Source organism: Bombina bombina, chromosome 10 (assembly GCF_027579735.1).
Source record: "Bombina bombina isolate aBomBom1 chromosome 10, aBomBom1.pri, whole genome shotgun sequence".
NCBI lineage: Eukaryota > Metazoa > Chordata > Amphibia > Anura > Bombinatoridae > Bombina > Bombina bombina.
In genome coordinates this window covers 173,583,622-173,608,206 of record NC_069508.1, presented here as the reverse complement: position 1 = coordinate 173,608,206, position 24,585 = coordinate 173,583,622, and the positions used below count along the sequence as shown (strand labels likewise).

The following is a 24,585-nucleotide window of genomic DNA, read 5'->3' as shown; positions in this document are numbered from 1 at the left end:
CAAGTGGCCATCCGAATGAGATCCGCATACCAAAACCTGTGAGGCCATGCTGGAGCCACCAGCAGAACAAACGAACGCTCCATTAGAATCTTGGAGATCACTCTTGGAAGAAGAACCAGAGGCGGAAAGATATAAGCAGGATGATACTTCCAAGGAAGTGACAACGCATCCACTGCCTCCGCCTGAGGATCCCTGGATCTGGACAGATACCTGGGAAGTTTTTTGTTTAGATGAGAAGCCATCAGATCTATTCCTGGAAGACCCCAGATTTGAACAATCTGAAGAAATACCTCTGGGTGAAGAGACCATTCGCCCAGATGTAACGTCTGGCGACTGAGATAATCCGCTTCCCAATTGTCAAAACCTGGGATGTGAACCGCAGAAATTAGACAGGAGCTGGATTCCGCCCAAGCAAGTTTCCGAGATACTTCTTTCATAGCCAGAGGACTGTGAGTCCCCCCTTGATGATTGACATATGCCACGGTTGTGACATTGTCCGTCTGAAAACAAATGAACGATTCTCTCTTCAGAAGAGGCCACGACTGAAGAGCTCTGAAAATCGCACAGAGTTCCAAAATGTTGAAAAGTAATCTCGCCTCCCAAGATTCCCAAACCCCCTGCGCTGTCAGAGACCCCCATACAGCTCCCCAACCTGTCAGACTCTCATCTGTTGAGATCACAGTCCAGGTTGGAAGAACAAAAGAAGCCCCTTGAACTAAACGATGGTGATCTGTCCACCACGTCAGAGAGTGTCGTACAATCAGATTTAAAGATATTAACTGTGATATCTTTGTATAATCCCTGCACCACTGGTTCAGCATACAAAGCTGAAGAGGTCGCATGTGAAAACGAGCAAAGGGGATCACGTCCGATGCAGCAATCATAAGACCTAGAATTTCCATGCATAAGGCTACCGAAGGGAATGATTGAGACTGAAGGTTTCGACAAGCTGAAACCAATTTTAGACGTCTCTTGTCTGTCAGAGACAGAGTCATGGACACTGAATCTATCTGGAAACCTAAAAAGGTTACCTTTGTCTGAGGAATCAATATACTCTTTGGTAAATTGATCCTCCAACCATGTTCTTGAAGAAATGACAAGTCTATTCGTATGAAATTCTGCTAAATGTGAAGACTGAGCAAGTACCAAGATATCATCCAAATAAGGAAATACCACAATACCCTGTACTCTGATTACAGATAGCAGGGCACCAAGAACCTTTGAAAAAATCCTTGGAGCTGTTGCCAAGCCGAACGGCAGAGCCACAAACTGGTAATGCTTGTCTAGAAAAGAGAATCTCAGAAACTGATAATGATCTGGATGAATCGGAATATGCAGATATGCATCCTGTAAATCGATTGTGGACATACAATGCCCTTGCTGAACAAAAGGCAGAATAGTCCTTATAGTTACCATTTTGAATGTTTGTATCCTTACATAACGATTCAATATTTTTAAATCCAAAACTGGTCTGAAGGAATTCTCCTTCTTTAATACAATGAATAGATTGGAGTAAAACCCCAGACCCTGTTCCAGAACTGGAACTGGCACAATTACTCCAGCCAACTCTAGATCTGAAACACATTTCAGAAATGCTTGAGCTTTCACTGGATTTATTGGAATGCGAGAAAGAAAAAATCTTCTTGCAGGAGGCCTTACCTTGAAACCTATTCTGTACCCTTGTGAAACAATGTTCTGAATCCAAAGCCTTTGAATCGAATTGATCCAAATTTCTTTGAAAAATCGTAATCTGCCCCCTACCAGCTGTACTGGAATGAGGACCGCACCTTCATGTGGACTTGGGAGCTGGCTTTTGCTTTCTAAAAGGCTTGGATTTATTCCAGACTGGAGATGGTTTCCAAACTGATACTGTTCCTTTAGGGGAAGGATCAGGCTTCTGTTCCTTATTCTGACGAAAGGAACGAAAACGATTAGCAGCCCTATATTTACCTTTAGATTTTTTATCCTGAGGTAAAAAAGTTCCTTTCCCCCCAGTAACTGTTGAAATAATAGAATCCAACTGGGAACCAAACAATTTATTACCTTGGAAAGAAAGGGAAAGCAAAGTTGACTTAGAAGACATATCTGCATTCCAAGTTTTAAGCCATAAAGCTCTTCTAGCTAAAATAGCTTAAGACATATACCTGACATCAACTCTAATGATATCAAAGATGGCATCACAAATACAGTTATTAGCATGTTGAAGAAGTTTAACAATGCTATGAGTATTATGGTCTGACACTTGTTGTGCCAAAGCCTCCAACCAAAAAGTGGAAGCTGCCGCAACATCAGCCAAAGAAATAGCAGGTCTATGAAGATTACCTGAACATAAATAAGCTTTCCTTAGAAAGGAATCAATTTTCCTATCTAAAAGGATCCTTAAAAGGAAGTACTATCTGCCGTAGGAATAGTAGTACGTTTAGCGAGAGTAGAGATAGCCCCATCAACTTTAGGGATTTTGTCCCAAAACTCTAATCTGTCAGATGGCACAGGATACAATTTCTTAAACCTTTAAGAAGGAGTAAATGAATTACCCAGATTATTCCATTCCCTAGAAATTACTTCAGAAATAGCATCAGGGACAGGAAAAACTTCCGGAATAACTGTAGGAGGTTTAAAAACCGAATTTAAACGCTTAGTAGATTTAGTATCAAGAGGACTAGATTCCTCCATCTCTAATGCGATTAAAACTTCTTTAAGTAAAGAACGAATAAATTCCATTTTAAATAAATATGAAGATTTATCAGTGTCAATATCTGAGACAGAATCCTCTGAACCAGAAAAATCATCATCAGAAACAGACAAATCAGAATGATGATGTTCATTTAAAAATTCATCTGAAAAATGAGAAGTTTTAAAAGACCTTTTACGTTTACTGGAAGGAGGAATAACAGACATAGCCTTCCTAATAGATTTAGAAACAAAATCTCTTATATTAACAGGAACATCCTGAGTATTAGATGTTGATGGAACAGCAACAGGTAATGGTATATTACTAATGGAAATACTATCTGCATTAGCAAGCTTATCATGACATTCATCACAAACTACAGCCGGAGGGACAGATACCACAAGTTTACAGCAGATACACTTAACTTTGGTGGAACCAGCATCAGGCAGCGTTTTTCCAGAAGTAGCTTCTGATCCAAGGTCAATCTGAGACATCTTGCAATATGTAAGAGAAAAAAACAACATATAAAGCAAAATCTATCAAATTCCTTAAAAGGCAGTTTCAGGAATGGGAAAAAATGCCAATGAACAAGCCTCTAGCAACCAGAAGCAAATGAAAAATGAGACTTAAATAATGTGAGAAAAAAGGTGGAGACATAAATGACGCCCACATTTTTTGGCGCCAAAAAAGCCACCCACATTATTGGCGCCAAGAATGAAGAAATAACTGCCCATGAACTGAGAAAAGTCAAGCGTGCAGCTGCCAAGATGCCACTTGCCACCAGTTTGGCCATATTTCAGAGCTGCAACATCACTGGAGTGCCCAAAAGCACAAGGTGTGCAATACTCAGAGACATGGCCAAGGTAAGAAAGGCTGAAAGACGACCACCACTGAACAAGACACACAAGCTGAAACGTCAAGACTGGGCCAAGAAATATCTCAAGACTGATTTTTCTAAGGTTTTATGGACTGATGAAATGAGAGTGAGTCTTGATGGGCCAGATGGATGGGCCTGTGTCTGGATTGGTAAAGGGCAGAGAGCTCCAGTCCGACTCAGACGCCAGAAAGGTGGAGGTGGAGTACTGGTTTGGGCTGGTATCATCAAAGATGAGCTTGTGGGGCCTTTTCGGGTTGAGGATGGAGTCAAGCTCAACTCCCAGTCCTACTGCCAGTTTCTGGAAGACACCTTCTTCAAGCAGTGGTACAGGAAGAAGTCTGCATCCTTCAAGAAAAACATGATTTTCATGCAGGACAATGCTCCATCACACGCGTCCAAGTACTCCACAGCGTGGCTGGCAAGAAAGGGTATAAAAGAAGAAAATCTAATGACATGGCCTCCTTGTTCACCTGATCTGAACCCCATTGAGAACCTGTGGTCCATCATCAAATGTGAGATTTACAAGGAGGGAAAACAGTACACCTCTCTGAACAGTGTCTGGGAGGCTGTGGTTGCTGCTGCACGCAATGTTGATGGTGAACAGATCAAAACACTGACAGAATCCATGGATGGCAGGCTTTTGAGTGTCCTTGCAAAGAAAGGTGGCTATATTGGTCACTGATTTGTTTTTGTTTTGTTTTTGAATGTCAGAAATGTATATTTGTGAATGTTGAGATGTTATATTGGTTTCACTGGTAAAAAATAAATAATTGAAATGGGTATATATTTGTTTTTTGTTAAGTTGCCTAATAATTATGCACAGTAATAGTCACCTGCACACACAGATATCCCCCTTAAATAGCTATAACTAAAAACAAACTAAGAACTACTTCCAAAACTATTCAGCTTTGATATTAATGAGTTTTTTGGGTTCATTGAGAACATGGTGGTTGTTCAATAATAAAATTAATCCTCAAAAATACAACTTGCCTAATAATTCTGCACTCCCTGTGTGTGTGTGTATATATATATATATATATATATATATATATATATATATATATATAAAAATACACACACACACACACCTTTATAACCAAGGACATTTTAAAATTACGAAAAAAGGGTGGGGGGGATTTCACATCACAATTATCCTCTTTAAAGTGAAGGTCAATTTTTGGGTTTCATAATACATCATTTTGAAGCTTATAGTATAAACACTGTAGCCGCTCACTTTAGATCTCTAAATAACGGATCGTTTGCAAATATTTATTATAATGTACCTCCGTTATCGCTCTAATCTCCGCCCATACAGCACTTCCTTATTCAGCTGTTATTACGTCTTTCAAACGGACTACGCTCGTGCACCCGTGTGTTGTCTCTAAATGCGCATGCGTAGCCACATCTAAACAGCGCATGCGTTTTCATTTACAGCCGTAATTAATCCAAAAGTATCACAATCCGTGGGTTAGATGAGCAGCATATTCATTTGTACCTGTTCTTAGAGATCGCTGCTATTTTTCTAGGATGCGGGAGACAGATGATGCCGATGCAATGTATCAAAAAAATATGACAGCGGAGAACGCATGCGTGTAACATGAACGAGCATGCCGATGACGCGCTATTCAATTACACGCATGCGCATATTGTTTCAATGACGAAACAGAAAAGGGGCTGGACGCCACAGGGGTAAACCGAAAATTGAAAAGAAAAACTGTCAATCAATAAAGGCACTGTGACGGGCGGATTGTAATGCTGAAACGGAGCGCATTCAGGTCGTAAAAAATAAAACTTTTTATTGCATTTTCCTATGATTTCATGAATGAACCTCATACTAATTATATCTAACTTATTGAAAAATAACAGGCACAACCCCGGACTTGACCTTCACTTTAAACTTGGGTGCTACATTTGTCCCAACCCAAGGTGTTGATCACCTCTGACCTGTTTTCCTTCTATTTATAAGATAGGGGTCCCTGGCACCTAGTAGTAAAATTCTACCACCTTTTCCAAGCTGCTGCTGCCGCCTTGACTGTGGCAGTCAATAATGCAGTGTGACATAGCTGAAGCCATCTGTATAGGTTAGCAGCGTCCAGCAGATCACATCACTACAAAACGGAAAAGAAATGCGACAGGACCCTCTACCCATTCATGTGGTCTGTTATTGCCTCTTAAACACCTTATCATTTGTGTATTGCACCTGTGTCTATAGTGCTGCAGAATCTCAGTAAATAACAAAATGGATATATAGACTGAGAATCAGGAACCTATAGAAATAATTTTTAATAAAAGATAAAAATGGAGACAGAACCCATCACAGGACATGGTTCTGAGTAGAAGAAAAACAAAAACAAAACACCACCTCAAACATACACGCTCCTTTAGAGCAGCACATTATTAGAAGAATAATATACGGTATAATGGAGCATGAGCGACTTACCTGGGCTTGAAGTACTTTCAGCTGTTTGTCTTGATCTGCTAATAGCCGATAGGCCTCTGCAGACAATCCCAGCATCGCATTAGCATTGGGCAGGTTAGGAGGCGGCGTGTGTATGCAGGAGCTAGGACTAAACAAGTTTACAGGTAAAGACGCTTTTCTTCCAGGAGATGACATTAAATCAACAGGAGATGAACAACACCCCACTCTGCTAGTTTGACCAGGGGTTTTGGAGCAGCTGGCAGCACAGACCGGGCTGCAGGATATATTCGAGAAAGCCGTGTTGTGATGTGCAGGATGGAAACTTTCCACGGTTTCTGATGTATTCTCCATGGTATGATACCCAATGCTTTCTGTGCTAGGCCAGGAACCTGTGGCATGGTGTTGGACCGGGGTACAATTGTGACAATAGTGGCAACAGTTGGTTTGGTAAAATGGTGTTTTACTTGAGAACGGTTTTGAGGTTTCTGATAAACGTCTTGACTGAAGTGGAAACGTAACATTGTGGTTGGGAGACAGGGGTGATGCAGTCTGTCTGGATGATGTAGAAGTTAGTCTTGTAGGTGCTGGTACTTTATGAGGTCTGACTGTGTCACGGTTTATGTCGGATAAACCACTCATGTGATGTAAAGTGTTGTCAGGGGAAGAACCGCTCTGAGGGGTGGAAATAGAAGAGGAAGACGAGGATGCAGGATTGCCCCTTATTTGATTGCCAACTTTAGGATTAGTGGGTTGTTTATCATATGGAGACTGTTTCCCTTTGTGAAATCGGGATAACGCCACTGTGCGGTAATTTGTTGCGAGTTTTACATTGGAATTGCTGGGCTGGCATTCCGCTGGCTTCTTTTCATTGCTGGGATTAGCAGCACATGCGAGAGGATGGTTTTCATCTTTCGTAGTTAAACTGCCATTTTCCAGACTCTGTGAAGAAAGTTTTGGATCTATAAAACTTCCAAATACCAAAGAAAGTTCAGGAACGGAAGGATGAATTCTAGTTGCCTGAATAAGGAGGAAATTAAACATTTTCAGATTATCATCTTCAATAACTTACACTAAAAAAATTCCTGTATCAGCAGAAAAAAAACCAAAACTTTAAACTGTTCACATCAACAAAATAAATGTTTTAGATGTTTAAATATCAATCCACTTTATAAAATCTGCAGTCAAATGAAGAGGACCTGGGTAATACTATGAAGCCTTTTGGCAATGTCTGTAGTTTCTAATTTCCATTAAATACAAAACAGTTTCTGATTTCTCCATAAAAAGTCTCATTACGTGTATTCAAAAATAAAGTGTTAATCAGTTAGTTACCTAATCCCATTTTTCATAAAGGGACATAAAACCCAACATCTTTCTTGCATGATTCAGATAGAACATAACATTTAAACAACTTTCCAATTTACTTTTTATTTAAAAAAACAAAAAAAAACACAAGTAGTTTTCTTGTTATCCTTGGTTGAAAAGCAGGAATGTATGCTCAGGAGCGTGCACGTGTCTGCAGTACTATATAGCAGCAGTTTTGCAACAATGCAATACATTAGCAAGAACACTAGATGGTAGCACTATTTCCTATCATGTAGAGCTCCAGACCAGCACACTACCTATATCTCTTCAACAAAGAATAAAAGAACAAAGCAAATTTGATAATCAAAGTCAATTAGAAAGTTTTTAAAAATTGTATTCTCTATCTGGATCATGAAAGACGACAATTGTGTTTCATGTCCCTTTAAATGTAACTGAAAAACATAATTTATGTAAGAACTTACCTGATAAATTCATTTCTTTCATATTAGCAAGAGTCCATGAGCTAGTGACGTATGGGATATACATTCCTACCAGGAGGGGCAAAGTTTCCCAAACCTTAAAATGCTTATAAATACACCCCTCACCACACCCACAAATCAGTTTAACGAATAGCCAAGAAGTGGGGTGATAAGAAAAAAGTGCGAAAGCATAAAAAATAAGGAATTGGAATAATTGTGCTTTATACAAAAAAATCATAACCACCACAAAAAGGGTGGGCCTCATGGACTCTTGCTAATATGAAAGAAATGAATTTATCAGGTAAGTTCTTACATAAATTATGTTTTCTTTCATGTAATTAGCAAGAGTCCATGAGCTAGTGACGTATGGGATAATGACTACCCAAGATGTGGATCTTTCCACGCAAGAGTCACTAGAGAGGGAGGGATAAAATAAAGACAGCCAATTCCTGCTGAAAATAATCCACACCCAAAATAAAGTTTAATGAAAACATAAGCAGAAGATTCAAACTGAAACCGCTGCCTGAAGTACTTTTCTACCAAAAACTGCTTCAGAAGAAGAAAACACATCAAAATGGTAGAATTTAGTAAAAGTATTCAGAGGACCAAGTTGCTGCTTTGCAAATCTGATCAACCGAAGCTTCATTCCTAAACGCCCAGGAAGTAGAAACTGACCTAGTAGAATGAGCTGTAATCCTTTGAGGCGGAGTTTTACCCGACTAGACATAGGCATGATGAATTAAAGATTTCAACCAAGATGCCAAAGAAATGGCAGAAGCTTTCTGGCTTTTTCTAGAACCAGAAAAGATGAAAAATAGACTAGAAGTCTTTCGGAAAGACTTAGTAGTTTCAACATAATATTACAAAGCTCTAACAACATCCAAAGAATGCAATGATTTCTCCTTAGAATTCTTAGGATTAGGACATAATGAAGGAACCACAATTTCTCTACTAATATTGTTAGAATACACAACCTTAGGAAAAAATTCAAAAGAAGTTCGGAACACCGCCTTATCCTGATGAAAAATCAGAAAAGGAGACTCACAAGAAAGAGCAGATAATTCAGAGACTCTTCTGGCAGAAGAGATGGCCAAAAGAAACAAAACTTTCCAAGAAAGAAGTTTAATGTCCAAATGAATGCATGGGTTCAAAAGGAGGAGCTAGAAGAGCCCCCAGAACCAAATTCAAACTCCAAGGAGGAGAAATTGACTGAATGACAGGTTTTATACGAACCAAGTCTTGTACAAAACAATGAATATCAGGAAGATTAGCAATCTTTCTGTGAAAAAGAACAGAAAGGGCAGAGATTTGTCCTGTCAAGGAACTTGCGGACAAACCTTTATCTAAACCATCCTGAAGAAACTGTAAAAAAATTCTCGGAATTCTAAAAGAATGCCAGGAAAAATGATGAGAAGACACTAAGAAATATAAGTCTTCCAGACTCTATAATATATCTCTCTAGATACAGATTTACGAGCCTGTAACATAGTATTAATCACAGAGTCAGAGAAACCTCTTTGACCAAGAATCAAGCGTTCAATCTCCATACCCTTAAATTTAAAGATTTGAGATCCTGATGGAAAAAAGGACCTTGCGACAGAAGGTCTGGTCTTAACGGAAGAGCCCACGGTTGGCAAGAGGCCATCCGAAAAAGAATCCGTCCATGCTGGAGCTACCAGCAGAACAAACGAGCATTCCTTCAGAATCTTGGAGATTACTCTTGGAAGAAGAACTAGAGGCGGAGAGATATAGGCAGGATGATACTTCCAAGGAAGTGATAATGCATTCACTGCCTCCGCCTGAGGATCCCGGGGTCTGAACAGATACCTGGGAAGATTCTTGTTTAGATGAGAAACCATCAGATCTATTTCTGGAAGTTCCCACATTTGAACAATCTGAAGAAATACCACTGGGTGAAGAGACCATTCGCCCGGATACAACGTTTGACGACTGAGATAATCCGCTTCCTAATTGTCTATACCTGGGAAATGAACCGCAGAGATTAGACAGGAGCTGGACTCCGCCCAAACCAGAATTTGAGATACTTCTTTCATAGCCAGAGGACTGTGAGTCCCTCCTTGATGATTGATGTATGCCATAGTTGTGACATTGACTGTCTGAAAACAAATGAACGACTCTCTCTTCAGAAGAGGCCAAGACTGAAGAGCTCTGAAAATTGCACGGAGTTCCAAAATATTGATCGGTAATCTCACCTCCTGAGATTCCCAAACCCCTTGTGCTGTCAGAGACCCCCACACAGCTCCCCAACCTGTAAGACTTGCATCTGTTGAAATTACAGTCTAGGTCGGAAGAACAAAAGAAGCCCCCTGAACTAAACGATGGTGATCTGTCCACCACGTCAGAGAGTGTCGTACAATCGGTTTTAAAGATATTGAGATATCTTTGTGTAATCCCTACACCATTGGTTCAGCATACAGAGCTGAAGAGGTCGCATGTGAAAATGAGCAAAGGAGATCGCGTCCGATGCAGCAGTCATAAGACCTAAAATTTCCATGCATAAGGCTACCAAAGGGAATGATTGTGACTGAAGGTTTTGACAAGCTGATATCAATATTAGACTTCTCTTGTCTAACAAAGACAGAGTCATAGATACTGAATCTACCTGGAAACCTAAAAAGGTTACCCTTGTCTGAGGAATCAATGAACTTTTTGGTAAATTGATCCTCCAACCATGATCTTGAAGAAACAACACAAGTCGATTCGTATGAGATTCTGTAAAATGTGAAGACTGAGCAAGTACCAAGATATCATCCAAATAAGGAAATACCAAAACCCTGTTCTCTGAATACAGACAGAAGGGCACCGAGAACCTTTGTAAAAATTCTTGGAGCTGATGCTAAGCCAAACGGTAGAGCCACAAAACTGGTAATGCTTGTCAAAAAAAGAGAATCTCAGAAACTAAAAGTTATCTGGATGAATCGGAATATGCAGATATGCATCCTGTAAATCTATTGTAGACATATAATGCCCTTGCTGAACAAAAGGCAGGATAGTCCTTACAGCTACCATCTTGAATGTTGGTATCCTTACATAACGATTCAAAATTGATAGATCCGGAACTGGTCTGAAGGAATTGACCTTCTTTGGTACAATGAAGAGATAGAATAAAACCCCAGCCCCTGTTCCAGAACTGGAACTGGCATAATTACTCCAGCCAACTCTAGATCTGAAACACATTTCAGAAATGCTTGAGCCTTTGCTGGGTTTCCTGGGACACGGGAAAGAAAAAAATCTCTTTGCAGGAGGCCTTAACTTGAAGCCAATTCTGTACCCTTCTGAAACAATGTTCTGAAACCAGTGATTGTGAACGGAATTGATCCAAATTTCTTTGAAAAGAACGTAAACTGCCCCATACCAGCTGAGCTGGAATGAGGGCCGCACCTTCATGGGGACTTAGGAGCTGGCTTTGGGTTTCTATAAGGCTTGGATATATTCCAAAGTGAAGAAGGTTTCCAAACTGATACCGCTCCTGAGGATGAAGGATCAGGCTTTTGTTCCTTGTTGTGATGAAAGGAACGAAAACAATTAGACCTAAATTTACCTCAGATTTTTTATCCTGTGGTAAAAAAGTTCCCTTCCTTCCAGTAACACTTGAGATAAAAGAATCCAACTGAGAAACGAATAATTTATTACCCTGGAAAGAAAGGGATAGCAAAGTTGACTTAGAAGACATATCAGCATTCCAAGTTTTAAGCCATAAAGCTCTTCTAGCTAAAATAGTTAGAGACATATACCTGACATCAATTCTAATGATATCAAAGATGGGATCACAAATAAAATAATTAGCATGTTATAGAATAATAATGCTATGAGAATTATGATCTGTTACTTGTAGCGCTAAAGCTTCTAACCAAAAAGTTGAAGCTGCAGCAACATCCGCTAAAAATATAGCAGGAGTAGAGACAGCCCCATCAACCTTAGGGATTTTGTCCCAAACTCTAATCTGTCAGATGGCACAGGATATAATTGCTTAAAACGTTTTAAAAGGAGTAAACCAAATTATTCCATTCCCTGGAAATTACTTCAGAAATAGCATCAGGGACAGGAAACACTTCTGGAATAACTACAGGAGATTTAAAAACCTTATTTAAACGTTTAGTTTTAGTATCAAGAGGACCAGAATCCTTTATTTCTAATGCAATTAATACTTCTTTAAATAAAGAACGAATAAATTCCATCTTGAACAAATACAAAGATTTATCAGCATCAACCTCTGAGACAGAAACCTCTGAACCAGAAGAACCATTATCAGTATCAGAATGATGATGTTCATTTAAAAATTCATCTGAAAAAAGAGAAGTTTTAAAAGACTTTTATGTATACTAGAAGGAGAAATAACAGACATAGCCTTTTTAATGGATTTAGAAACAAAATCTCTTATGTTATCAGGAACACTCTGAGTATTAGATGTTGACGGAACAGCAACAGGTAATGTAACAGTACTAAAGGAAATTTTATCTGCATTAACAAGTTTGTCATAACATTTAATACAAACAACAGCTGAAGGAACAGATACCAAAAGTGATACACTTAGCTTTGGTAGCTCCAGCACCGGGCAGCGATTTTCCTGAAGTATCTTCTGACTCAGTTGCAACGTGGAACATCTTGCGATATGTAATAGAAAAAACAACATATAAAGCAAAATTGATCAAATTCCTTAAATGACAGTTTCAGGAATGGGAAAAAAATGCCAGTGAACAAGCTTCTAGCAACCAGAAGCAATAAATAATGAGACTTAAATAATGTGTAGACAAAAGTGACGCCCATATTTTTTTAGCGCCAAATAAGACGCCCACATTATTTGGCGCCTAAATGCTTTTGGCGCCAAAAATGACGCCACATCCGGAACGCCGACACTTTTGACGCAAAAGAACGTCAAAAATGACGCAACTTCCGGCGACACGTATGACGCCGGAAACAGAAAAAAATTTTGCGCCAAAAATGTCAGCGCCAAGAATGACGCAATAAAATGAAGCATTTTCAGCCCCCGCGAGCCTAACAGCCCACAGGGAAAAAGTCAAATTTTTTAAGGTAAGAAAAAATGATTGATTCAAATGCATTATCCCAAATATGAAACTGACTGTCTGAAAATAAGGAAAGTTGAACATTCTGAGTCAAGGCAAATAAATGTTTGAATACATATATTTAGAACTTTATAAAAAAGTGCCCAACCATAGCTTAGAGTGTCACAGAAAATAAGACTTACTTACCCCAGGACACTCATCTACATGTTTGTAGAAAGCCAAACCAGTACTGAAACGAAAATCAGCAGAGGTAATGGTATATAAATAAGAGTATATCGTCGATCTGAAAAGGGAGGTAAGAGATGAATCTCTACGACCGATAACAGAGAACCTATGAAATAGACCCCGTAGAAGGAGATCACTGCATTCAATAGGCAATACTCTCTTCACATCCCTCTGACATTCACTGCACGCTGAGAGGAAAACCGGGCTCCAACCTGCTGCGGAGCGCATATCAACGTAGAATCTAGCACAAACTTACTTCACCACCTCCATAGGAGGCAAAGTTTGTAAAACTGAATTGTGGGTGTGGTGAGGGGTGTATTTATAGGCATTTTAAGGTTTGGGAAACTTTGCCCCTCCTGGTAGGAATGTATATCCCATACGTCACTAGCTCATGGACTCTTGCTAATTACATGAAAGAAATTGTGTTTTTTCAAAATCCTATAAGAAATGTAAGTACATACTCAAGATTTTAGAAGCCTGATCAGTGCAGGAGCCCATGTATATCTGCCCCTAGCTGAGCTCAGCAGAGGAGATAAGCTTTTTAAAGTTCATGTCCAGGGACTACACACCAATGCAAACAAAACGATAGTTTAATTCCCTTTTAAAAGTGTACTTTTTTCTGCAATGTGCGTTTCATTGCGGATGTAGATTATGCACTTCAGAGATCCCCTGGCTTGTGTGCATTAGAATGAAAAATTCTGGCATGAATGGAAGCTGTCCCTGAATACAGACTCATTGAGATTTGATTTAATCCCATAGGCCATTTAACAATGTGAAAATAACTTTCTACAACTCATCTTTGTTTACAAAAATGCTTCTGAGACATAATGCCACATTTTGTCATAAGCCTTCTTCCTGTGCACACAGTTTCCCTATGCAAGCATAACATATGTGATGTGATCATGCTTAGAGAGTGACTTATGGCCCCCTCCAAAGATTCTTCACTGAAAAGAAACAAATACATTTTCTTATGGATTTTTTTTCTCTCTTTTTTTTTTTAATTTTTCATAAAATTGTTGATTTTGTGCTTTATGAATGGAAACCAACACGGATTGTATGTACAAGAAGCTTCAGATAAAATGCATTTGCACCGACGGCTGCCCATGTGAATAAGACATTACATTTCCTTCTGTGTGCCATATCATTGTGATAGCATGACGTGAATTATCTGCAGCTGCAATTTACTGCATAGAACTCTGCGGTTCCAGAAAAGTTATGAAAAATGGGATTTTGTTTTTCATCCCATTTAACCACTGGTTTTAAAATCTGCCCTCAGGCCTCCCCAGCAGGTTTTCCTGGGATGAGAGAAAGTAAAACAGGTTTACTAATCAGCTGTTTATTTCACCTGTGCTCCAGTTCACATATCACAAATGTGGCCTGTAAGCGAGGCCTAAGGACAGGACTGAAAACCATTTCATTAAACCATGCTGTCTATTATATGAATGCTAGAGTTTGAAGAAACATCTTCATGTGTAAAGAACATGGAAAGATGCAAAAGTTTGAAGAATTTTGCAAGTGCCGTTTTAACCTGAATTGTCTACCTGCTGGACTGAAGGATGGGGGCGAGGAGATGGTCTAGGGGAAAAATCCTCATCTTCCAAACCAGAGTCCTGGTCACTTATTGATAACTTACTGGGAGATGTGTTCCCTTGAAGCCTGATTGAAAAAGAAAACAAGAAACTGCATTTAAACGAACCTTTATGAAACTTGGTAAAAAGTTTGGCTTAAAAAAAAAAAAAAAAAAAAAAAAAAAAAAAAGATTCTACAATAAAACACTGCATTAGAAAAAAGATCACTTAAAGGACCAGTCAACATATTAGATTTGCATAATCAACAAATGCAAGATAACAAGACTATGCAATAGCACTTAGTCTGAACTTCAAATGAGTAGTAGATTTTTTTTTATAACAAATTTTAAAGTTATGTATATTTCCACTCCCCCTGTACCATGTGATAGCAATCAGCCAATCACAAATGCATATACGTATAGTCTGTGAATTCTTGCACATGCTCAGTAGGATCTGGTGACTCAAAAAGTGTAAATATAAAAAAATTGTGCACATTTTTTTTAATGGAAGTAAATTGGAAAGTTGTTTAAAATGACATGCTGTATCTGAATCATGCAAATTTAATTTAAACTGAGTGTCCCTTTAAACCATGGTATTTATCACAGCAGCTTGGGTCATGTTAAACTTACAGTCCAGCAGAAAAGCTCTTGGATACTTCATTAATAAAGCAAGATCTTGAATTCTGGCATTCGGTAGTGAGCTCAAACTGCAGATGCTGTTTTCTGGAGGCTTCAACATTCTGTAACAAATTGTGAGAGTTGGTATTAGCCAGATGTGGAGCTTAGAGCTTTATACTGGGTTGGCTGTGCAGGGTCAACACCATGTGTGTCTAAATTTTCTAATAAAAGCTAAGCTATAGGTTTTACTTTACTTGTCTCCTGCCTCGCGCTCTTGACGTATGACACTGCATTTATACATAAAAATATTTGTGATTAAAGAAAATCTCACTTTGAAGAGATGTAAGGCTTCTTCACAGGTCAACAGCTGTAAGCTAAGAGAATCCTGCCCGCTGCCCAGTGCGCATTCATAGAACTCCGGCTCCTTGTGTGTTAGTGAATAGAGGACAACAAGGAAACTTCCAGACTCTGAAAGCACTCTGGTAAAATGAAAAATAAAAATTAGTCTTATTTGTGATAAAATATTCTGATTAATGACACAGTTTAAAAGTATAGTAAATGTGTGCACATGCTACCTGATTAATTATAGTTTAGAATCCGATTAGGGGATGATATCAAATAATTGCATATTAAGTTCAGTGACTATTAATCGTAAACATTAAAGAACCAGTCTAGTGCAAGAATTGCACGCTTTACCAAATTAGGCCATGCAAGTTTTGCCTACCCCACAATGGGATGAAACATAAGTCTTGCTCCAGAAATGGTTGGTCCTGAACAGGAAAAAGATAAACCGGCAATGGTATTCGCACAACCCAGCACCAGCTACGTTTAGCTTTGCAGCATTCATATCTCTAAGTGTGACTTTACCTATGTGTTTAACCTCTTTGCAGTGGTTAAACAGAGTTGAAGCATTGATGGTACAAAAACCACATGCTCAAACTAATTAGTGTTCTAATGCATTAGACCATGCAACTGTTACTCTTAAATAAAGATGAAACATTAGGATTTATTTATTTCATAGAGACAGTCTAGTCAAAAAGAAACTCATGATTTAGATAGGGCATGCAATTTTAAACAACTTTCCAACTTATTTTATAATAAATTTAAGTGTGTTCTCTTGGTATTCTTAGTTGAGAACTAAACATCGTTAGGCTCATATGCCAATTTCTTAGCCCTTGAAGGCCGCTTCTTATGTGAATGCATGTTTACAAAGCTAGAGGGCTTTAGTTCATGTGTGCCATATAGATAGCATTGTGCTCATGCCTGTGGAGTTACATACTGAAATAAGGGGTCAGTCTGCAGAGGCTTAGATACAAGGTAATCACAGAGGTAAAAAGTATATTAATATAACTGTGTTGGTTATGCACAACTGGGAAATGGGTAATACATGATCTATCTTTTTAAACAATAAAAAAAAAAACTGGTGTTGACCCTTTAAAGAGACATAAAACCCAACATCTTTCTTTCATGATTCAGACATAACATAGAATTTTAAAAGGACAGTCAACACCAGAATTTTTGTTATTTAAAAAGATAATCCCTTTATTACCCATTCTCCAGTATTGCATAACCAACAATAAAAATTCTGGTGTAGACTGACCCTGAAAATATTGTGATAATGGTATTGTTACCTCAATATTAACTATGGCTATAAATTCTAAATCCCATTTGAGATATAATACACTGAAACAATATGTACTAGGACAGTCTATTCTCAGGGTTCTGATGTAGAACTATTTACATTATAATGCCATGATACAATTTTAGTGCATCAAATCTCTGAAGTATTTAAAAGGACAATAAACACTTTGTAATTAAAAGATATTTCTATTGTCATGATACAGAACATATCGGCCAACTCTAAACATTTTTAAAATAAATGAACCTCTCATTTGCTGCAGTCTACTTGCCTCATTTGAAGTAGCCAATCTGGGATTGAACCCGAATTGTACAAAGCCTTGGTAATAATGTTTGTATTAGAGATGTGCATTTGGAAGTTTCGTGAACCTCCAAACGCAGAAGGCAGCCCTTCATGCTGTTAGACTATTTTCGTTGCTAAATTAATTCCAGTGGAAAAGCAACACACTCAAATCTGTGCACAAGAACGAAATTTGCAATTAAAATAGATTGGCACGAAGACCCGCCTTCTTCTGTATTCGGAAGTTCAAGAAACCTCTGAATGCACATCTCTAGTTTGTATAAAATTTAGTTTTGCAGTTCTTATTTAAAGACAATTAGGTAAATATATGTAGCAGTGTTAGCCTTGAGAAGTCTGCAGTGTGCTTTTTCCGTCTAATTCGAATAGCCACCCTCAGAGCTAAATGGCATGAAATGTGGCAAAAAGAAAATGTATGCTTACCTGATAAATTTGTTACTTTTTAAACACGATGAGTCCACGGATTTCATCCTTACTTGTGGGATTAAGCCTCCTGGTCAGCAGGAGGAGGCAAAGAGAACCACAGCAGAGCTGTTCTATAGCTCCTCCCTTCCCTCCCACTCCAGTCATTCGACCGAAGTTAGGAAGAGAAAGGAAAAGCCAAGGTGCAGGTGTCTGAAGTTTACAAAAAGTAATAACCTGTCTCAGAGAACAGGGCGGGCCGTGGACTCATCGTAGCTAAAAAGAAACAAATTTAGCAGGTAAGCATAAATTATCTTTTCTTTTTAAAGACACGACGAGTCCACAGATTTCATCCTTACTTGTGGGATACAATACCAAAGCCAGAGTACACGGATGATAAGGGAGGGACAAGACAGGAACCTAAACGGAAGGCACCACTGCTTGAAGAACCTTTCTCCCAAAAACAGCCTCAGCCGAGGCAAAAGTATCAAATTTGTAAAATTTAGAAAAAGTATGAAGAGAGGACGAAGTTGCAGCCTTGCAAATCTGTTCTACAGAAGCCTAATTTTTTAATTGCCCATGAGGAAGTAACCGCCCTAGTGGAATGAGCCGTATTTTTTTTCAGGAGGCTGCTGTCCAGCAGACTCATATGCAAAACGGATGATACTCTTCAGCCAAAAAATAAGAGAGGTAGCCGCTTTCTGACCCTTACGTTTCCCAGAGAAAACGATAAACAAAGAAGACTGACAAAAATCCTTAGTCGCTTGCAAATAAAACAAAGCACAGACCACGTCCAAATTGTGCAAAATACGTTCCTTTTGAGAAGGAGGATTTGGACACAAGGAAGGAACGACAATCTCCTGATTAATGTTCCTGTCAGAAACAACCTTAGGAAGAAAACCAAGTTTAGTACGTAAAACTACCTTATCCGAATGAAAAATAAGGTAAGGAGAATTATATTGCAATGCCGAAAGCTCAGACACTCTTCGAGCTGAAGAAATGGCAACAAGAAACAGAACTTTCCAAGATAACAGCTTAATATCTAAGGAATGCATAGGCTCAAACAGAGCCCCTTGAAGAACTTTTAGAACTAAAATAAGACTCCATGGAGGAGCAATTGGTGTAAATACAGGCCTGATCCTAACCAAAGCCTGACAAAAAGATTGAAGCTCTTGGACATCTGCTAGACGCTTGTGTAACAAAATAGATAAGGCAGAGATCTGACCCTTTAGGGAACTTGCCGATAAACCCTTCTCCAATCCTTCTTGGAGAAAAGATAAAATCCTGGGAATCCTAACTCTACTCCATGAGTAGCCCTTGGATTCACACCAATAAAGATATTTACACCATATCTTATGGTAAATCTTTCTAGTTACCGGTTTACACGCTTGAATTAAGGTTTCTATAACCGAATCAGAAAAACCCCACTTGGATAAGATTAAGTGTTCAATCTCCAAGCAGTCAGCTTCAGCTTCCTGCGAGGCCATGCAGGAGCTATGAGGATCACTGATGCCTTCTATTTGATTCGAGCAATAACCTGAGGAAGGAGAGCAAACGGGGGGAATAAATATGCTAGGCTGAAGGACCAAGGAACTGCCAAAGCATCTATCATTTCCGCCTGAGGGTCCCTGGACCCGTATCTCGGGAGCTTGGCATTCTGACGAGATGCCATGAGATCCAACTCCGGCCGACCCCACTTGAGAATCAGATTGGAGAACACTTCCGGATGGAGTTCCCACCCCCCGGATGAAAAGTCTGTCTGCTCAGAAAATCTGCCTCCCAGTTGTCCACCCCTGGGATGTGTATCGCTGACAGATGGCAAGAATGTGCCTCCGCCCACTGGATTATCTTGGCCACCTCGGTCATCGCTAACGAACTCCTCGTTCCCCCCTGATGATTGATGTAAGCCATTGTCGTTATGTTGTCCGTCTGGAATCTGATGAACTGAGCCGAGGCCAGGCGAGCCTTGAAAATAGCTCTCAGTTCCAGGATGTTTATAGGAAGAACAGACTCCGCCTGGGTCTACCGTACTTCCATGCACTGGGCCACTGACGGCAAAGGATTGGACTGAAGGGCCCGACAGGTATCTAGAATCTTTGATTTCCTGACCTCTGTCAGGAAAATCCTCATAGATATAGAAATCAATTAGAGTTCCCAAGAAAGTCACCCTTGCCTTCGGGATTAAGGAACTCTTTTCCAGATTTACCTTTCACCCATAAGTCCTCAGGAAGGATAGTACTAAGTCGGTATGGGACTTTGCTTGTTGGCAAGATGGTGCCTGGATAAGAATATCGTCCAGATAAGGCGCCACCGCAATGCCCCACGGTCTTAGAACCACCAGCAGAGACCCCAGAACCTTTGTGAAAATTCTGGGTGCCGTGGCCAGCCCAAAAGGAAGAGCCACGAACTGGAAATGTTTGACAAGAAAAGGTGAACCTTAGGAACTTGTGATGATCTATGAATAGAAACATGTAGATATGCATCCTTTAAGTCCACTGTCATAAATTGACCCTTCTGGATCAATGGAAGAATGGAACGAATAGTCTCCATCTTGAAAGATGGAACTCTGAGAAACTTGTTTTGACTCTTTAGGTCAAGGATAGGTCTGAAAGTTCCCTCCTTTTTGGGAACTACAAACAAACAGATTGGAATAAAAACCCTGCCCGTGTTCCTGTACAGGAACGGGACAAATTACTCCCATGGAGGAGAGGTCTCTTACACAATGTAAGAACACCTCACTTTTTATCTGGTCTGCAGATAATCTTGAAAGAAGAAACCTTCCCCTGGGGAGGATAATTTCTGAACTCCAGTTTGTATCACTGAGATACTCTATAGCCCAGGGATCCTGAACATCCCGCACCCAAGCCTGAATGAAGAAGGAAAGTCTGCCCCCTACCAGATCCGGTCCCGGATCAGGGGCAAACCCTTCATGCCGACTTGGAATCAGAAGCGGGTTTGTTCCAAGAGTGGTTGGGTTTCCAAGTTGACTTGGATTGCAAATAGTTTCCTTCCTGTTTAGAGGAAGAAGAGAAATAATTTCCCTTCAAATTTCGAAAGGAACAAAAATTACTCTGTCGTCCCTTCTGCTTATTTCTTTTGTCTTGAGGAAGGAAATGACCCTTGACTCCCGTGATGTCAGAAATAATTTCCTTCAATCCAGGCCCAAACAAGGACTTTCCCCTGTAGGGAATTGCCAGGAGCTTAGATTTGGATGATACATCCGCAGACCATAAGGTTCTGCGGGCTAGTATAGAAAAACCTGAACTTTTAGCTGCCAAATTAGTAATTTGCAGGGAAGCATCTGTTATGAAAGAGTTTGCCAATTTCAGAGCTTTAATCCGATCCTGGATTTCTTCTAAGGAAGTCTCAGTCTTAAGAGATTCCGCAAGAGCATCAAACCAATAAGCTGCCGCACTGGTGACCGTAACAATGCATGCGGCAGGTTGCAATAGCAGACCCTGGTGAACATAAATCTTTTTCAGTAGACCCTCCAACTTCTTATCCATGGGGTCCTTGAAAGCACAATTATCCTCAATAGGAATAGTAGTTTGTTTGGCCAAGGTGGAAATAACCCCCTCTACCTTAGGAACCGTTTGCCAAGTTTCCCTGACAGCGTCCGCTATAGGGAACATTTTCTTGAAAGAAAGAGAGAAGGAAATACTTGGTCTCTCCAATTCCTTAGAAATAATCTCCGAAGTTCGCTTGGGAACTGGAAAAACATCTGAGTAAGAAGGAACTTCTAAGTATCTGTCTAACTTACACAATTTCTCAGGAACGACCACTACCGTGGAATCAGTCCAAAAGTCACTAAAACCTCCCTGAGTAACAGGCGGAGGTGTTCTAGTTTAAACCTGAAAGAAACAACTCCTGAATCAGTTAAAGGTAAGGAGCTCTCTGAGTCTGAAATTTCACCTTCAGATAGAACCTCCATACCCTCCATCTCCGATCCCTGGGAGGGTACGTCTGAGATTGCCACCATAGTATAAGAAACTTCATTGACCACATAGTTGTTCTTCCTTTATTGCTTGCCTTGAAGTATAGGAAAGGCAGATAACGCTTCAGAAAGAGTAGAAGACATAACTGCAGCTATGTCCCTTAACGTAACTGCAGCAGAAACTTGAGAAAGTACAGAGCACTGCTTAGGCGGGTGTTAAGGGTTGGAACGCTTGGGGAGAAAGCTGTGGCATACTCTGCCTCATCTTTAGACTCCTGAGAGGCATCCGCCATTGAAATTTTTTTAGCATGACATTTTTTTTCTTTATAGCTTAGAGCCCTCTCAACACATGAGGGACAAAAAGGAACGGGAGGTTCCACATTGGCATCCAAACACATTGCACAAGTAAAATGAAGAAAATGAAACAAAAAATTAGGATTTGGCCCCTTAATTTATACTGGCCCTTTAAATTATACTGGCCCTTTAAATTTACAACTCAGAACTCTTACTATATGAGAGAAAGAGTGATGCAAAAAGAAGTACTAATGTTAGAATAATACTGTGCCTTTAAGTAGTAAAATGCAGCTATTTTACTGTGCTGAACAAAATAACACTGTGCCTTTAAGTATTAAATGCAGCTATTTTACTGTGCTGAGCAAAAACGTTTCACATCCGAGTAGTTTAAAAACGTTTTGCCCCACACTCAGACACCTCTCCGCCTCAACAGCTAAGCTGAGGCGCCGACCAGTCTCCAGACCGCTTCCAGCAATGTCTCAAGTCAGGCTTCAGGGCGCTAGCAACCGCTTGCTTTCCTAACCATGCGGTTGTAGCGCAATGCCCGATGTCCTGCAAGACTAAGCAGCAGAGATGACACTTTACAAGACTGGAAATCCGGAACAGATGTCTAAACAAACTGTGCAGCGTCTAGAAAAGTCTAAAGCGTGCAAATAGAAGCCACGCCCATTGTGGGCGTCAATCTTTAACACAGCCCTTACTGGGTAATTTAGAAATAAAAATGACAGAATGCCCAGCGTTTTAGCCCTAGCCCAGTGCCTGTACCTATGCTGTCAACATAGGAAACCCCTTCCATACATGAAGAGCCTCTATTCCCAGGAAAATCAATGTAACAAACGTGCAAGTGCAGAGTCCACTCTGAGTCTAATGTAAATGTGCCCCAGAATAATAAGAAACTGCACTTACCTTAAAGCTGTCTGACAGCAAGACAGCTCCAACAGGTTTAGGAGGTCCTCTTCCCTCCCATAGCCCTGTGGAAAACGATAGGACCTAAGTAAGATATTGCTTAGGCCATCATGAGAAGGGCAGCATAACAATATGGGAGGCGCAGTGAGAATTATGTCCCACCAGTTCCCATTGCTCTAAAGCCACCAAAAGCTCTACTGTAGAGACTGATATGGACTACGGCTGCACCCCAGACAAAACAGCACACTCTGGCACTGCTTTAAAAATAAAAAACTCTTGATTGAAGCATCAAAAAACTAACACCTCACTTTGCCATCTCCTATCACTAACGTAGGCAAAGAGAATGACTGGAGTAGGAGGGAAGGGAGGGACTATATAACAGCTCTGCTGTGGTGCTCTTTGCCTCCTCCTGCGGACCAGGAGGCGTAATCCCACAAGGATGAAATCCATGGACTCATGTCTATAAAAAGAAAAAGTATTTTACAAAGTTGTTTTACTATGCATAATTGAGAAGTTTTATTTTAAAATCTCAAGGTGCTTACCTTTAACAAGAACTCAAAAAAACATAATTTATGCTTACCTGATAAATTCCTTTCTTCTGTTGTGCGATCAGTCCACGGGTCATCATTACTTCTGGGATATAACTCCTCCCCAACAGGAAATGCAAGAGGATTCACCCAGCAGAGCTGATATAGCTCCTCCCCTCTACGTCAGTCCCAGTCATTCGACCAAGAATCAACGAGAAAGGAGTAACCAAGGGTGAAGTGGTGACTGGAGTATAATTTAAAAGATATTTACCTGCCTTAAAAAACAGGGCGGGCCGTGGACTGATCGCACAACAGAAGAAAGGAATTTATCAGGTAAGCATAAATTATGTTTTATTCTGTTATGTGCGATCAGTCCACGGGTCATCATTACTTCTGGGATACCAATACCAAAGCAAAAGTACACGGATGACGGGAGGGATAGGCAGGCTCATTATACAGAAGGAACCACTGCCTGAAGAACCTTTCTCCCAAAAATAGCCTCCGAAGAAGCAAAAGTGTCAAATTTGTAAAATTTGGAAAAAGTATGAAGCGAAGACCAAGTTGCAGCCTTGCAAATCTGTTCAACAGAGGCCTCATTCTTAAAGGCCCAAGTGGAAGCCACAGCTCTAGTGGAATGAGCTGTAATTCTTTCAGGAGGCTGCTGTCCAGCAGTCTCATAGGCTAAACGTATTATGCTACGAAGCCAAAAAGAGAGAGAGGTAGCAGAAGCTTTTTGACCTCTCCTCTGTCCAGAATAAACGACAAACAGGGAAGAAGTTTGGCGAAAATTTTTAGTTGCCTGCAAGTAGAACTTGAGGGCACGAACTACATCCAGATTGTGTAGAAGACGTTCCTTCTTTGAAGAAGGATTTGGACACAAGGATGGAACAACAATCTCTTGATTGATATTCCTGTTAGTAACTACCTTAGGTAAGAACCCAGGTTTAGTACGCAGAACTACCTTATCTGTGTGAAAAATCAGATAAGGAGAATCACAATGTAATGCTGATAACTCAGAGACTCTTCGAGCCGAGGAAATAGCCATTAAAAACAGAACTTTCCAAGATAAAAATTTTATATCAATGGAATGAAGGGGTTCAAATGGAACACCTTGTAAAACGTTAAGAACTAAGTTTAAACTCCATGGCGGAGCAACGGCTTTAAACACAGGCTTGATCCTAGCTAAAGCTTGACAAAAAGCCTGGACGTCTGGATTTTCTGACAGACGCCTGTGTAACAAGATGGACAGAGCTGAAATCTGTCCCTTTAATGAACTAGCCGATAAACCCTTTTCTAAACCTTCTTGTAGAAAAGACAATATCCTAGGGATCCTAACCTTACTCCAGGAGTAACGTTTGGATTCGCACCAGTATAGGTATTTGC

General features: G+C 40.0%; 1 protein-coding gene across 1 annotated transcript in view; it reads right to left on the bottom strand.

Moving 5' to 3' along the window:
• The window catches only part of STIL (STIL centriolar assembly protein), a 122,016-nt gene that overhangs the window by 35,335 nt on the left and 62,096 nt on the right, over positions 1-24,585 (bottom strand). Inside the window, exons 9-12 of the mRNA XM_053693508.1 lie at positions 15,535-15,682; positions 15,216-15,325; positions 14,560-14,674; positions 5,989-6,984 (exon numbers count right to left, since the gene is read on the bottom strand). Coding sequence (XP_053549483.1) covers positions 5,989-6,984; positions 14,560-14,674; positions 15,216-15,325; positions 15,535-15,682 — 1,369 coding nt within the window. The remainder of the gene's footprint in view (positions 1-5,988; positions 6,985-14,559; positions 14,675-15,215; positions 15,326-15,534; positions 15,683-24,585) is intronic.